Source organism: Pan paniscus, chromosome 8 (genome assembly GCF_029289425.2).
Source record: "Pan paniscus chromosome 8, NHGRI_mPanPan1-v2.0_pri, whole genome shotgun sequence".
Classification (NCBI taxonomy): domain Eukaryota; kingdom Metazoa; phylum Chordata; class Mammalia; order Primates; family Hominidae; genus Pan; species Pan paniscus.
Window position 1 is genome coordinate 126,445,517 of NC_073257.2, and position 16,232 is coordinate 126,461,748.

A 16,232-nucleotide genomic window follows, 5' to 3' on the forward strand; every position below is an offset into this window, starting at 1 on the left:
GCAGATTGGTAGTTTCTAGAGACTGGGAAAAAGAGGGGGAAGGGGAGTAACTGCCTAATGGGTACAGGAATTTTCTTTTGGGGTGATGAAAATGTTTTGGAACTAGATAGAGGTGATGGTTGTACAAAAGCACATTTGCAGTGAATGCATTAAAGGCCACTGAAACGTTCACTTTAAAATGGTCAATTTTATGCTATGTGAATTTCACCTCAATTAAAACAAATTGTTTCCAGAAAATTTGCTCTTGAGCTGATTTCCCTAATGTAGGTGTAAACTTTAACCTGGCGAAGAGGTTTATGATAAATCTTTAACTGGCTATGTTCACCTAGCATACCCGGGCTCTGGCCAAAGAGGAAATCATACTTGAGTTCTACGTCAGCTTCTCAGATTCATACTCATTAGCAAACCTCAGCTCATTTACCCTATTCCAAAGATAGGAAGAAGAAAAGAAGGGGCAGAATGTCACTTTTAGTACTTTCATCACGTGACCTGTCACTTAATACACACATGGCTGAAGGTCACAGCAAGGGCAGGCGTCAGCAAGACTTTGGAATGAGTCTTATTTTATTTTGAAAAATGAACATTATTTTATTTTTAATACAGTTTGCTTTTAAATAGGTAAAAACATAGGGTGGAAAATACACTAAAAATCATTTCCCTTCTCTCCCTGTCTCCCAGCCACCCAGTTCTCTCTCTCCCTTCCTAGAGGCAACTACTAATAGCAATTGCTCAAATATCCTTCCAGGAACAATCTGTATAAATATACAATTATAGATATACAAAGCAGTGCTTTTAAACAGCTAAATTTTTACTGTTACTTAAACATTAAAATTAAACTGGGAAATGACTGCTGTTCCAACTACTGAAATTCCAGTTCTACTGATAAGTTTTTAGATGTGGGCTTTATCACATAAGACATATAACTGCTGAAAGAAAAACAGCAAATAACAAAATGCCACTAGCTTTCCACCTACTGAAAGCACTTTTAAATTAATCCCTGAGTTGCACCCATTCCCTATAAAGCAGAAATTTTTCTTCCTTTCTTGAAACTTAGATAATCCAGGCTCAGGATGAGGGAAAAGATGGATCACTCTGGGATCTTGATGTCTGGGTCATAATTGTTACAGATTTCAGTAGGAAAAATCTGAATATTATTGTTCCTCTTTGCACTATACCTTGTCTCTGCAATGAACCTTTGGCTACTACGTAAGATTCCAAAGCCTCTCAACACCTCTCTCAATATCCAGTAGAGCAACATTGAAATTGCCACACCAGGTCACCCCTCCTCCAGGTCAGGGGCTGGCTCCCTATATGTTCAGAGAAGTGCAGCTGCTCTCCAGTGTTATACTCAAAGTTGAGGAGATCCATTCCCTGACACCTCTACCTTTTCTTAAAAACATGTTTTGGCCTGGCGCGGTGGCTCACGCCTGTAATCCCAGCACTTTGGGAGGCCGAGGCAGGTGGATCACAAGGTCAGGAGATCAAGACCATCCTGGCTAACACGGTGAAACCCCATCTCTACTAAAAATACAAAAAATTAGCCGGGTGTGGTGGCGGGCACCTGTAGTCCCAGCTACTCGGGAGGCTGAGGCAGGAGAATGGTGTGAATCCAGGAGGCGGAGCTTGCAGTGAGCCAAGATCGCGCCACTGCAGTCCAGCTTGGGCAACACAGTGAGACTCCATCTCAAAAACCAACCAAACAAACAAACAAACATGTTTTGATTCTGTTATCAACAAATTTATCAGAAGCAATAACTGCTTCCCCTGTTAAGTAAGGGAAAACACTTGTGAGATGAGAAAATAACAGAGAGTTTAAACATGCCAGTACACCTTACTTCACATGCATGCAAACTGCATCTTCATTCAAACAGCAATCAGACCTCACCATTCAGACCTGGGAGCTGAGATTTACTCCCTCAGAGGCTCTCCTGGGATGGTATCAATTCACTCACTAAATGAACATGTGTGTGCTTGCTAGGTGCACAGTGCTATTCATAAAAGCCAAAAAGAAAAAAACCCCAGACAAACAAAAAAACCAGTCCTTGCCGTTCAGTAGCTGACGGTCTGGTCAGAGAGAGAAATATACCAGGAGGTAACAGGGCTATATGGTAATATGTTCTAATGGAAATCAAAGCACAGCTTTACCAGGACACACGTGAGCTCACCCCATTGCCAAGCAACCCAAGTAAATTTAAGGGTTTCAGCCTTTTGTGTGACACTCAGACGAATAAATGATTTTGGAAAAGAAGACATGCAAACAAAATACAATGGGAAGAAGTTGTGTAAAACCGTGTACATGTCCGTAGCACTCAGAGCGATATTCAGAAGAATGTTCACCAAAATGTTAACAGAGGTCACCTCTTAGTGATGGGATTTCGGGTGATCTTTATCCCTTTTGTATGTTTCCGTAATATGTGTGTTGTTTTTCAATGAATACTTAAAATGAGAAGACTGTAATTAGCCCTGTCTAGAGACAGAGAAAGCTTTGATTCAATTTCTGGAACTTTTATCTAGGACTTTAAGTGCTAGGCCTTGTATAAGAAAGACAGACAACAGAGTTGTCTGTCCGTGAGTTTTCATTTTCTTGGTAGTGGAGGTGGGCACGCATGTAAACAATTAAAATGCAATTGGTTATGCGCCAATGCGGTTTCCTAGTTGTGACAAATGTATAATAGTAATATAATACGTTAAGTATATAATAAAGAATTTAGACCAGGACTGGTGGCTAATGCCTGTAATCCCAGCACTTTGGGAAGCTGAGGTGGGTCGATCATTTGAGGTCAGGAATTTCAGACTAGCCTGGTCAACATAGTGAAGCCCTGTCTCTACAAAAAATACACACGCAAAAAAAAAAAATTATCCAGTCGTGGTGACACATGCCTGTAGTCCTGGCTACTTGGGAGGCTGATGTGGGAGAATCACTTGAACCTGGCAGGCGGAAGTCGCAGTGAGCCAAGATTGCACCACTGTACTCCAGCCTGGGCGACAAAGAGAGGCTCCGTCTCAAAAAAAAAAAAAAAAAAAAAAAAAAAAAAAAAAAATTAGCTGGTGCCTAGAACAATGCCTGGAACACAGTAGGTGCTCAATGAGATGTTTGTTGAACGAGTGAATGGCATCCTAGATCTTTATAAACATGAGATTTTCATTTACCTTCCTCATCTTTTCCCACAGCCATTATCAGTAATACAATCAATGGTCCCCCCAACCTTGATCCCTGATCCAAAATCAGTGATTTTGCATATGACTCTCTCTACCTTAGTCTTTCTAGAACATTGTTTTCATCTGGTCATCCTCTAGGTTAAAATGATCCTCAGGAACTCTGTGTGGCCAAACTCCTCCAGGCATCCCTGGACCCGGCCTCGTTGCTCTATCTTCCAATTTCACTTCTCAAGACACACAATAACAAAGCCTTTGTTCTGGGTGGGTTTCCTCCTGCGTGGGTTTTTTGTTTGTTTTTTGAGACAAAGTCTTGCTCCGTCACCCAGGCTGGAGTGCAGTGGCATGATCTCGGCTCACTGCAACCTCCGCCTCCCGGGTTCAAGCGATTCTTCTCCCTTAGCCTCCCGAGTAGCTGGGACTACCGGCGCGTGCAAGAACACCTAGCTAATGTTTGTATTATTATTATTTTTTTAATAGAGATGGGGTTTCACCATATTGGCCAGGCTGGTCTCAAACTCCTGACCTCATGATCTGCCCACCTCAGCCTCCCAAAGTGCTGGGATTACAGGTGTGAGCCACTGCGCCCAGCATCCTACATAGGTTTTACAGGTCCCCTCTCCCCATTTAGACTGCCTTTCCATGAAGTGTCTTACTTTGTCATCATAACAACTCTTTGAAGCAGAGATTTTCCAATTTATAGACGAGGGCGCTGAGTTTCTGAGATATCAAATGACTTGCCCAACCCTACATGACTAGGAACAGGTAGGACCAGGATTCAAACCTAGGCACATCTGAAATGCAGAGCCCACACTGTCAACTGTTATACTGTGCTCTTTTCTTTTTTGATTTCTTTTCTGGTCCTGAGTATCTCTAGGCTCAAGTTCCTGGCTCATAATTTCACAACTTCCTTAAAGAATAATGGCCAACACATATGTGCTTCCTATGTGTCACCAATTTTCTAAGCACCCAATTTTTATTAATCTTCACAACTACCTTATGAGAAAGGAACTACTATTGTTTCCCATTGTATAGGCAAAGAAACAGAGATATAGAAAGATTGATTTCTCAAGGCCACATATCCTTTAAGTGCTAGAGCTGGAATTAGAACCAGTCAACAACTTGTCCAGAACCCCTACTCTTCAGCAGTTCCCTGCCAGGCCTCCTCTGCCATTGCATCCTATAGGGAGAATGTGTCTAAAGAAGGAGAGGCAGATCTGTTTTTGGAGATGCTGTCATAAAAACTCATCACTATGAGTCAAACTCCAACAATCCATGTGCTACATGTGTGGATGCATTCCTGCCTTTGTCAGTTTTTATACTGGTAGAAAATATCAAATGAGCAGAGAAAGGCAGCTGTCATGACCAGCAGAGTGACAAGAGCAGAGTCACAAAATGTGGGAACTGTCCTCCAAGAAAATTCAGAAGTCAGTGCCTGAACAGTAAGTTACTGTTTTATAAGTACATAGCATTTTATTTACTCATGTAATCCTACAATGTAGGGATCTATGACCATCCCATTTCACAGATGAGGAAGTGGAGGATGGGGAAGTAAAGAGGTTGCTAGTAAGTGGAAGAGCCAGGACCTGACCCTAGGCACTCGGAAGCCAGGGCAGATCTTTCCTACGCTCCCTTGGCAGACAGTTCTCACTCAACCTGACAATGATTTTTTTTTTATAGAGAACATAAAGATAAAAGAAAGTTATCTTGCATGTATTAAAGGCTACTGGACTAAATAGAAAAGTAAAATAAATGGAAATGTCTGCCTCCCCTTTGGAAACATGCACGTGATGCTTTATCTGAAATGATTTCTTTCTTTTTTTTTTTTTTTTTTTTTGAGACAGAGTCTCGATCTGTCGCCCAGGCTGGAGTACAGTGGCGTGATCTCGGCTCACTGCAAGCTCCGCCTCCCCGGTTCACACCATCCTCCTGCCTCAGCCTCCTGAGTAGCTGGGACTATAGGCGCCCGCCACCATGCCTCGCTAATTTTTTTGTATTTTTAGTAGAGATGGGGTTTCACCGTGTTAGCCAGGATGGTCTCTATCTCCTGACCTTGTGATCCGCCTGCCTCAGCCTCCCAAAGTGCTGGGATTAGAGGCGTGAGCCACCGCGCCCGGTCGAAATGATTTCAATTCAGTCAGACTAGAGCATTTGTCTTGATACCTGTAGGAGTTCCAATTGCAGTTAGAATAATGATGTTGCACACAGAGGAGGGAAAAGAGAAAGATGAGCCTGCATGTGTTTGTGTGGGTGTTCATCTTGTCAATCCCCGCAAACCCACACGCCATCAGACACTAGTCAGACACCCTTTGACATGGAAAGGGTGACTGTAGACAGCAGCCCACTTCTGCTCAGATGTCTGAAATACACAGGAGCCCTGTAGGAAATGACAACCCAAACCCGATTCCCTACACTCTCAGTTGCCACACACAGACTTTCTCTCACATCCCTCCTTAACCCATGGGAATCCAGCCCCTCTCTCCATTATTGGTAAATACATGAAGAAGGGAGTGGAATGAAGCTTTCGAAGATTGTACTTAACCTTCTTGTAAAGCATGTCTTCTGGGCATAATATTTTTTAAAAAATATGAATCAGCTAATAAAACAATCTAGTTAATGTTCGTCAAAACCCTGTGTGCTTTCACTACTATCTTGCTTTCACGTAATGTTTATTGCTTATTGGATTCAAATTGCATTAGACTGGATGCAGCAACAGTTTTAAATAATTCAAGGCAATAATCTTTCACTGAAGTTGTTTGCGTCTATGAATAACTTCCTAATGATTTTGGCCGGGCATGGTGGCTCACGCCTGTAATCCCAGCACTTTGGGAGGCTGACGCGGGCAGATCACTTGAGGTCAGGAGTTAGAGACCAGCCTGGCCAGCATGGTGAAACAACATCTCTACTAAAAATACAAAAATTAGCCAGGTGTGGTAGTGCATGCCTGTAATCCCAGCTACTCAGCAGGCTGAGGCAGGAGAATTGCTTGAACCTGGGAGGCAGAGGTTGCAATGAGCCAGGATCACACCACTGCACTCCAGCCTGGGCGACAGAGCGAGACTCTGTCTCAAAAACAAAAACTGTCTGGTGGTTTCCATTCACCAACACTTGATATAACAGGGAGGCTGCTGTGCCTCCCATGTAGAAAGTGCACAGCTCTTGGAGTCAGGGCACCTGGATAATCTGCAGACAAATGTGCCACTGCTCCAAGGCTCAGCACTCACGTCTTTGAAAATCAGAGAGTGATACCTACATCATCAAAGAAATATCAGGGACAGGAACATGGCATCGGGAGCCAGATCACCTGGGTTTAGATCCCAGCTCTGATACTGTCTATGGAACATTGGGCAAATTATTTAACCTCTATGGACATTTGTTTCTTCTTCTCTGAAAAGGGGATAGTATTAGTGCCAAGCTATAGGATTGTTATGAGGATTAAATGAGTTAATAATGTAAACCAGTTACACAGTACCTGATATATCATAAGTACTATGTGAGTGCTTGATGAGGGAAATAAAACAGATATCAAGGTTAGAAGAGTCACTGCAAGGTGGAGGAAGCACTGATCAGAGCACTCCAGTGGGAGCTCTTCCTAAAGCAGAACAATACAGACATGGCAGCTGCTGAGCAGCTGAAAGAAAAAGGCTGCATCTTTCCTCAATAAGGTCAGAGACTCTTTCATATAAATGTCCACTCCATCCACTTTGCTCGTATTTCTCTACCTATCTGCTGTCTTCCCCTCCTATTTAGAGATGATGGGAAACCAGTCACAGAATGTGAAATAAAACTGTGGTTCAGAAGAGCAAACTCATTTCTGAACAGGATATTTCAAAGGAGAAAGAGGACCTTGGCCTTGGCTTTCTGGTAGATTTCACCAACTCTGTGAACATTATCAAGGGAGAGATTCACATTTAAAAAAGGCTACTTTCTACTTCCACTTAGGAAGCTTTACTAAGTTTAAAAAGGGAAAAGAGCTAAGGCATGCGGGACTTAATACCTAGGTGATGGGTTGACAGGTGCAGCAAACAACCATGGCACACGTTTATCCATGTAACAAACCTGCACGTCCTGCACATGTACCCTGGAATTTTTAAAAAAACATTAAAAATTTTTAAAAAGTCATAAAAGAGGAACTAAAGTCACACAGGCTAGTTTTAAAGTATAGGGCAATTCTTGAAGAGTCACGAATAGCAAACAAGTGTTTTCTAATTATGCTCCAATGAATTTCTGAAACTTGCCAGAAATTCCCATTGCTCTAATATTTGTGTGCCTGTCTAGTCTGGGTAATTTGCAAGTGTGTATCTATGTAAAAGAGCTTTCTTTTTTATAGACACCCACACACACCCCATAAATGCCATTTGAGTACTTATTTAAATAGACAAGTACTTGTTAAAAATAAAGATGTCCTGACCAAAGCAGTTGCATAGAAATGGGATTTCATCCACTGGAAGCAAAGGAGAAAATACAACTTGGCCCAACAATTTGCACATAAGCAATGATGGTTAAATATAATATTAAACATGCAATGGCTTTGAGTTAGATTATATTTTTATGTTTTTAATTTTCACTTACATGTGCATAACATGTATGCCATATAAAAACAAAATATAGATAAAGAAATTTAATAAAAATTAGAATCAACATTTCGGTAGAGCTGTGACTAGGAAACATGTTCCCAAATTACATGGCCAGAGAGGGTTGGAAGCCTTAAAAGATATCATGCTTCTATATCTTAAACCAAACAATGAAGAGTATTAGATTTAAAAAAGAGTGAGAGAGCAAGCAAAAAACCAGGAGCCAAAAGACGCGCATCTGACCCTATCTTATTAGATAGCTTATGTGACCTTAAGTATGCCCGTGGGCCTCAATTTCCCCACCTATCAAAAAACGTAGTTGGACTAAAGGACTTCACAATGAGGACACAGCCATTCCCATGATGGGCCTTGTGGACATGTTCTCTGCTACAGCTATCACCATATTCTGGAACTCATAAAAATCATAAAAGCCTCTTTTTCTTTTTCTTTTTTTTTTTCTTTGAGATGGAGTTTTGCTCTTGTTGCCCAGGCTGGAGTGCAGTGGCGTGATCTCGGCTCACTGCAACCTCTGCCTTCCGATTTCAAGGGATTCTCCTGCCTTAGCCTCCCGAGTAGCTGGGATTACAGGTACCCGCCACCACGCTTGGCTAATTTTTGTATTTTTAGTAGAGATGGGGTTTCAACATGTTGGACAGGCTAGTCTTGAACTCCTGACCTCGTGATCCGCCCGTCTCAGCCTCTCAAAGTGCTGGGATTACAGGGCCTCTTTTTCTTAACTGGACAAGAATTCCTTCAAAGTTTTTGGTAATGTACTTTCAAAGCAAGCCCTCCCAAATAATGGGGTGACAATTCCCACTGGAGGTTACCTTCCCAGTGACCAGAGGCTAACTGTATCTCTTGTGTTTGGGGCAGGGTAGCAAGAATGGTGAAGGACTTGAAACCCTACTAGGGGTCTAGGATGGTGCCTTGCTTTGTAGCTGTCATCCTACCCAAGCTGCTGTTATTTGTCGGCAGGTCACATAAATTCACACGCCAAGGATCCAGTCATGTGTGCTGAATAACATGTGCTAATATGTGTATTTTCTTCTTTCCTCCCAATGGTCAAAAATCCAATTTCTATGCAAATGCTTTAGTCAGAACATTCTTCTTTTTAACAAGTATAACACTTCTCTCTAATAGGAAGATTTGGAATCACTATTATAAATTGCACTGAATTTCTCTGGTGCAGAAGTGGTTTATCTCATCCTTACGTATTAAGACTCACTTAAGGGCTTAAAGAGGTTTATTCCAAATCTCCCAAGGACTGGCAAAAGCCACAGAACCCAAGGCAAACCTCTAGTTCACTTCCTAATGTCCCAGGAAAGAGATGGGAGTAGAGCTTCCTTGCTTGGTGCCCACAGTTCATAATGCAGCAACTTAAAATGTGTGTTAACTGACCTACTCGATGTTATTTTCCAGAAGAAATGGTGCAATTGGCCAGTCTTTTTATGTGGGGGTAAGTAGGTTCTCTATGGATTCTGACAGGTCAGACAAGACCTTGTAAATAATGACAAGTCCCCAGATATATGTGCAGCTTTTTCCCACACTTTCTTCAAACCTCTCCTTAGGTGTCATATTTGAGAGAAGTCTTCTCTGCCCCATATAAGTGCAGCTCTTTTATTCTGCTTTAATTTTATTCCTACTTTAATTTTTTTCACATATTAGATATTTTTGTGTATGCAAAGGAATTTCTGGGTCACATGGTAGTTCTATTTTTCTGTTTTTTTTTTTTTTTTTTTTTTTTTTGAGATGGTCTAGCTTTGTCACACAGGCTGGAGTGCAGTGGTACAATCTCAGCTCACTGCAACCTCAACCTTCGCCTCCCAGGCTCAAGCTATCCTCCCATCTCAGCCTCCCAAGTAGTTGGGACTACAGACGTGCACTATCATACACAGCTACTTTTTGCATTTTTTGTAGAGAAGGGATTTTGTCATGTTGCCCAGGCTGTTTTTAAATGAGGCTCAAGCAATCCTCCCGCCTCAGCCTCCCAAAGTGCTGGGATTACAGGCATAAGCCACCACACCTGGCCTATTTTTAATTTCTTTAGGAGCCTCCATGCTGTTTTCCATGATGCCTACGTCAAGAATCTACATTCCTACCAACAGTGTTCAAGGGCTCCCTTTTCTCCACACCCAGGATGATCCTCGTCATCTCCCGTATTTTTATAATAGCTATCTTAACAGGTATAAGTTGGTATCTTATGGTTGTTTTGATTTGCATTTCCCTGATGACTTATAACATTGAACACCTTTTCATGTACCTGTTGGCCATTTTAATGTCATCTTTGGAGAAATATCTATTCAAGTAGATAGATGACTCTCATTTCCAGCTAACAGCGTTTCTCAAAAAGGAAGGCACCTGCCTGAGCTACCTCTGGACTACATAGGTATTCACGTCAGCGGGTCACTGGGGCACTTACTGCTGGAGAAGGTGGTTTCTTTCGGACTGGACGACATCGGCTGTGCACAGAGTTGACAAAGGCAGTCTCTCCCATTGAATGTGACTCGGTCTCCGGGTGGAAACGGGCGCCTGGAGGCAGAAAGACATCGCCTTCAAGGTTATTGCAGCAATTTCATTCCTTTTCCTTATTCCTTCTGCTTGCTGCCCTCCGGTGCCCATTTATTTCTTGGAGAAGCAGCAGCCAACATGTCTGAAATGCAGTCATAACCAAGCCAGCCAGCTGGAGACAATCCAAACAAATAAATGTGCCTCATTTTGAGAAGAAAGGGGAATGTACTGGTTCTAAGGGCAACCAGGTAGTAAAATGGAATGATTTACCTCCATTCATTAGTGAAGGGATATTCCAGCAAGTGATCTAGCAGGGCACACAGAACAGTAAGTTTCCAAATGGAAAGTCCTTCATGAAAAAATATTTTAAATACCATGAATTCCCAGTGAAGCTTAAGGCCCTGCCCCAGGAGACCTGGCTACAGGTCAAGCAGTAAGCAGTGGGTCTTTCAGTTCCCTGGGACCGTGCCTAGACCTCTGTGATGATTATGCAGAATTAGACTTTGTGCTGGACACCTACATGGGTGAACGGAACGTTTCATGGTGCTGGAGACCCAGTCCCTTATAAACTGGGAGAAATGGGACAGGCTGTAAATATCTGTTTAAGAATTCATATTAGCTTCTTTTCAGAAAGACAATTTCTCTTCATAGTAGATATTCATCAATAGCAGCACATTTTGCAAAAATATTGCCTTCTGCATGTAGATAATCAGTTTCTTCTCCCAGGTCACCAGGCAGACAGCCCTTTAAACAAGTCATTAATGAACAGACATATGACAGTTTCCATGCCCACTCACTTGCCCTTGGCCTATGTGCCAATAATCTTCATCAAAGTGATTTTTCAAATGTGTGATGCTGTCAATTAGGAAACGTGAAACTCACAAGCTGAACATCACCACAAATCTTAGTTAGAAGCAATTACTTAAGAGCAAGTACCAGCTTTTTGACATTCATTTTTACTTCCACAGCTGCTACATTCCCTTTAAGTTGCCCCTCAGTAGCCTAACAATTGGCGATTAACTGTAATAAACAACACATAGGTAAATTTGGACTTAACCCCACAAATGTGGCTGGCTCCAGTCATCACAGAGAGTTTTAAATTCTTACACCCTTACATTTTAGAAGTCCCGAGGAGAGGTGGTGTCCTCTCCACTTGTGATGCTGTGTCACTTTCGGCAGTACAGTGAAGGCTCGGAGAGGTGAAGTGACGTGCCTGGATTGACCAGCTAGGGAGATCAAGCCATAGGCAGGTGCAGATGGCATCCACCAACTTAGAACTTGTTTTATTTTTAAGAATCAAAAATAACCCTCTGCTGGATGCCAGTAGCTCTACTGCTTCACACTCATTAGCTAAACCTGAACAAGTCTTAAATCTGTTCTGTAAGGAGGGAGTCAGGAAGTTAAGGATCCATTCGACACAACACGCACAGGTTCTTTTGCCTCCGACCAGGCCAGGAGTGGACCCGGACACAGCGTTTAAAGAGGCACTCATGCTCTGTGGGTGACCCTGCACTTGCAGGACCCTGAGAATAAGTGCCCTTTACCTGTTGCATGCCCAGAGGCACCTTGCTTACCCCACCCAAGCCCAAGCCTTCCTTCCCATCCAAGCTTACTTTTTTAGACCCGAGTCCCACACGGATCCTCTATGGGACAAGCCAGAATCCAGTTCTCAACTTGGGCTGGGCCTTCTGAAGGGTGGGTTTTGTTGTTTTGTAAATGGCCCTTTTCAGTAATTTCCTCCCTCCCTATATCCTCTGCCCATACTGGATAACTTCCTTCTTTTATTTGCATGAATGTTTATAATAGAAAGAGACCTGGATTTAGAGTTAGAAAACCTGAGTTCTAACGTTAACTTGGGAATGTCCCTTAAACTGTGAGCCTCAAAGTCACTCATAAATAGAGATATTAACTCCTGGTTCCCTTCAAAGAATTGCTAAGAGGGTGAAATTAACTTCTGTATGAATATAACTTCTCAACTAAAAAGGAGGCCCCCAATTCAGACAGAATTATTGTCATTCGGCAGCAGTAGAGGCAGTAGCAGTAAGTGCTCCTTTGCTGGCTCAAATGTCCAGGGACAGGGCCATAGTTAATAAATCGTTTTTTATCATTACACCAACTTCAAAGCAATGACATCTCAGGGTCAGGATCAGAAGGGCTCTTAGAGTTTACTGGGAACACGGCCTTCCAACCTGGCTGACTGACAACATACATGAGAACCCTCCAGAAACTACTAAATTAGCATGCAGGTTTTGGGGGAAAATAGGCTAGAAATTGATCTTTGTGGAGAGACTCCCATCTCTAGTCCACTCCCACCCATCCAGGAGATTCCAGTGACCAGCGAGGCTTGAAAAATGACTCGCATCTAGTTCACAGCTTCTCATTCTAAGGTGGAGGCAATTGTCTGGAAAAAGCTAGATCACATAGGTCTCAATTCAACCTGGGAAGTAAGACTGGGACTTGGGGCTCCATGCCAGCCCAGGACTCTTAACCAGGCTGTGTGCCACAGCCTGGAAAGGGAAAAATCAGGGCAGAACTTTGCTTTTGATTAAATACAGAAAAATATTCAGTTCATTCATCCAGAATTATTAAATTATGATTTAAAAAAATGAAATGGAGAAATGAGCTAATACATAGCTATAAAGTTATTTAAATAATTTTATTATGAATATTTTGTGTCTTATTATGATTTATCAGTATTATCTTGTTAATTAATCACACAATATTGAATCTTCCCTTCTAGAGCTTACATCTCTCTGGCTTAGAAACATACAATGCTGAAAAACAGACAACACGTCTCCTCTGAATTGGGGTTTTTAGAAAGGCATAGCAAATAGATCTCCACTTGAAAAGGCACTGGATTGCAAAATTGCCAAATTAGAATTGATCAATAAAGCAGCTGACCCTTGGTGGTGAGTCTCCTAGTTATAGGAATCAAACCTATCTTAAGTTTTATAACATGCAGACCTCAAAACACAAAAACCACAAAAAGCCCCACATTTTCCCACTCACACTTCACATAGTTTTCTTGTTCTCTGACTGATCATTTTATTATTTATTTTATTTTATTTTTTTTGAGATGGAGTCTTGCTGTGTCACCCAGATTGGAGTGCAGTGGCACGATCTCGGCTCACTGCAACCTCCGCCTCCCGGGTTCAAGCTATTCTCCTGCCTCAGCCTCCCAAGCAGCTGAGATTACAGGCACCTGCCACCTCGCCTGGCTAATTTTTTTGTATTTTTAGTAGAGACAGGGTTTCACCATGTTGGCCAGGCTGGTCTCAAACTCTTGAGCTCAGGTGATGTACCTGCCTCGGCCTCCCAAAGTGCTGGGATTATAAGGGTGAGCCACCACACCCAGCCTGACTGATCATTTTAATCAAGCTGGTTTGCACAGTTAAGATATAACCTTGGTAGATGACAGATACATAGAGAGCAGGGTTGGCAAATATTTCCCCCCAAAGATGAGACTGTAAATTTTTTAAGACTTTGCGGACCATATGGTCTCTGTCGCAATGACTCAACTCTGTTGTTGCAGCGTGGAAGCAGCTATAGGCCACACACAAGTGGGAGTGGCTGTGTTCCAATAGAACTTTATCCACAAAAACAGGTATCAGGCCTAATTCAGCCCATGGGACACAGTTTGCCACCCCCTATTATAGACGAAAGAGACCATTTTAAACACACACACATGCCTAGGAATTTATACTTCCAAATAAGCTTTATCCTTCTAAGCACTTATGCCATTTCCCCCTGATGTTTTTATTGCTCCAAAATGTTTTGAGACCCAGAGCTGCTTTCAGAATTAGTTTCAATCTACTAAAAATCAGTCATATTACTTTGTAGAGGACATCACGCATACAGTTTCCAACTAATCTACTTTTTTACTAGGACTGATAGTACAGTAAGAAAGAAATCTAAGGATAAGAGTATGTGCTACTCAAGACAAAAGGTGTATAATCCAACCTTTAACAGCCCAAACCAGCATTTCTCTGTTGGAGGAAGGTGTAGGCTTTGGAAAGATAGGCTCACTTACTTGCAGATAGTACAAGCAAAGCAATTGGGATGGTAGGTCTTGCCCAGAGCGGTCACCACTTCACCCTCCACGAACTCCCCACAGCCATGGCAGCGTGTCCCGTACATTCGCTGGTAGTCCAGGGTGCAGAGATACTCTCCGTTCTTTATGAAGAAGCCCCCTTGTGCCAGGTCACAGCCACACACTGTAGAGAGACAAGTTCACATCTGGTCATTATCTGCCACACTGCCGGGCAGCACTGCCTTTGACTGAATACTGACTGGTTGCTTACCCTGTGATCTCAATGGTTTGGGGCTAGGGAGGGGATGGGTACAAAGAGCTATTTATTATTGGGCTCTGACCCTCCCTTTGGGAGCTATGCAATATCTCATACAAGTAAAATCCACTGGCTAGGTCTCAACAGCTTTTGTGATATGTCTAAAATTCTGAGATAATCAAACAGTCTTTGATAGAAAGATACCCTTCGTTCAGGCTGTCTCAAATATGAGCAAAGGTGTCCCTGGCAGTGTGCTATTTAGGAAAGGTGCCCGCTGCCTGCCCACACAACCGCATGGTTTGGGCCAAGATTGTTAGGAGTTGAGTAATAAATTTCCATTATACCAAAGGCAGTAGCTGAAATTTCCGATAGCTATATTTTTTCACACTCTGGAACTACTTTCCACTGCTATGAAAAATTCAGATGTTTCATTTTTTCTTTGTGCAGTAAATAGAATAAGCCAATTATTTATATATTATAGGGAGATAAAAAACAAACAGGCAAAAGAGGAAAGACCTGTTATTTGGATGCTTTATTGTGTCTGGATTTTGGCATCTCCTTCCGACTGTGCAGCTGTGGATTAGGGAGATGGTGCAAACAGGCAGTGGGAGCTTGGGCCTGGTCAACGTGTTCAGACAAGACCAGAGTAGGTCACAACAATTTGTCTGCAAATAAAGCCTAAAGCAGTCCCTGACAGTAAAGATCTCTCTCTGCCAAATGGCTGAGAAGCAACAGCCAAAGCTGGAAATCTCTGACCTTAACCTTGCTATCCCCAAGGTCAACTGATTCCAATTTATAATTCCTTAGGCAAAGAATCCAGGATTCTTCTTGATTATTTGGTATTCAGTTGGGGTGGGGACAAGGTGAGTTCAATCAGTAAATTGCTTTCCTAAGGACCTGCTCGAATGCTCCCAGGGTTCATCTGCTGAGTTCCCATGACTCCTTAATTCATCTAGATGAACTAGGGCTTCAGTAAGGTTCTGATGAAAGTCACGACTCCCCCACCTTCAGTCAGGACTCTTCACTAACTACAAGCTACGGAAGACGTTCAAGGTGATCCGAAACCCACAAACAAACTTTCCATTGTGGATTCATCAGTCTTTGTTTAGATCAACACTCCACAGCCATGACCTTCTTCTTTGCAATTTACAATTAAGTAACCCAAGATTATGGCCTGAGTCCATCATGCCTGAAACTGACCACCCTATAAATACTCCTGTGATCATATTATCTGGAAAACAGCTCATTCACCACCTGCTGCCTCCTCTCACCTGCCAACCTCTCCTCTGCCCCCACTGTTTTCCCACCTGCTTCTTCTTCCCCAGATGAGTCCTGTGGATCAGGGGAACCCACGTGTGGACTGGCCTCATTCTGATTGCAAATTCCTTCAGCAACAATAGGCAGTCTGGGGGTAGCGGGTCACAGAACCTTAGAGTGTTTTCTTCAATATCTGTCTATGTGCAGATCTTATTTTTCTACAAGATGGCAAGGTATTTGAGGGGTGAGAGTCTTCTTTTGATTCTTCTTCAGGAACCTAATTGTATCTAATATAAAACAGGAAACACAATGTTTGAAATAAACTGAATCCTGCCTGAAACTTGGCAGGTTCCCACTGATTTCACTCCTCAGTGACATCAAGTTCTGATGACTCAGTTATTTTTCCAAACTTAGGGTTTCTCAAAGCCCTGAGAAGTGACAAAACAATGCA

At 42.5% G+C, this 16,232-nt stretch overlaps 1 protein-coding gene across 11 annotated transcripts in view; it reads right to left on the reverse strand.

Annotated features, from left to right (window-relative positions):
* Positions 1 to 16,232, reverse strand: part of ABLIM1 (actin binding LIM protein 1) — a 329,600-nt gene that overhangs the window by 129,572 nt on the left and 183,796 nt on the right. For all 11 annotated transcript variants that reach the window (XM_034931561.2, XM_034931560.2, XM_055092320.3 and 8 more), the window contains exons 3-4: positions 14,269 to 14,452; positions 10,150 to 10,259 (exon numbers count right to left, since the gene is read on the reverse strand). In XM_034931561.2, coding sequence (XP_034787452.1) covers positions 10,150 to 10,259; positions 14,269 to 14,452 — 294 coding nt within the window. The remainder of the gene's footprint in view (positions 1 to 10,149; positions 10,260 to 14,268; positions 14,453 to 16,232) is intronic.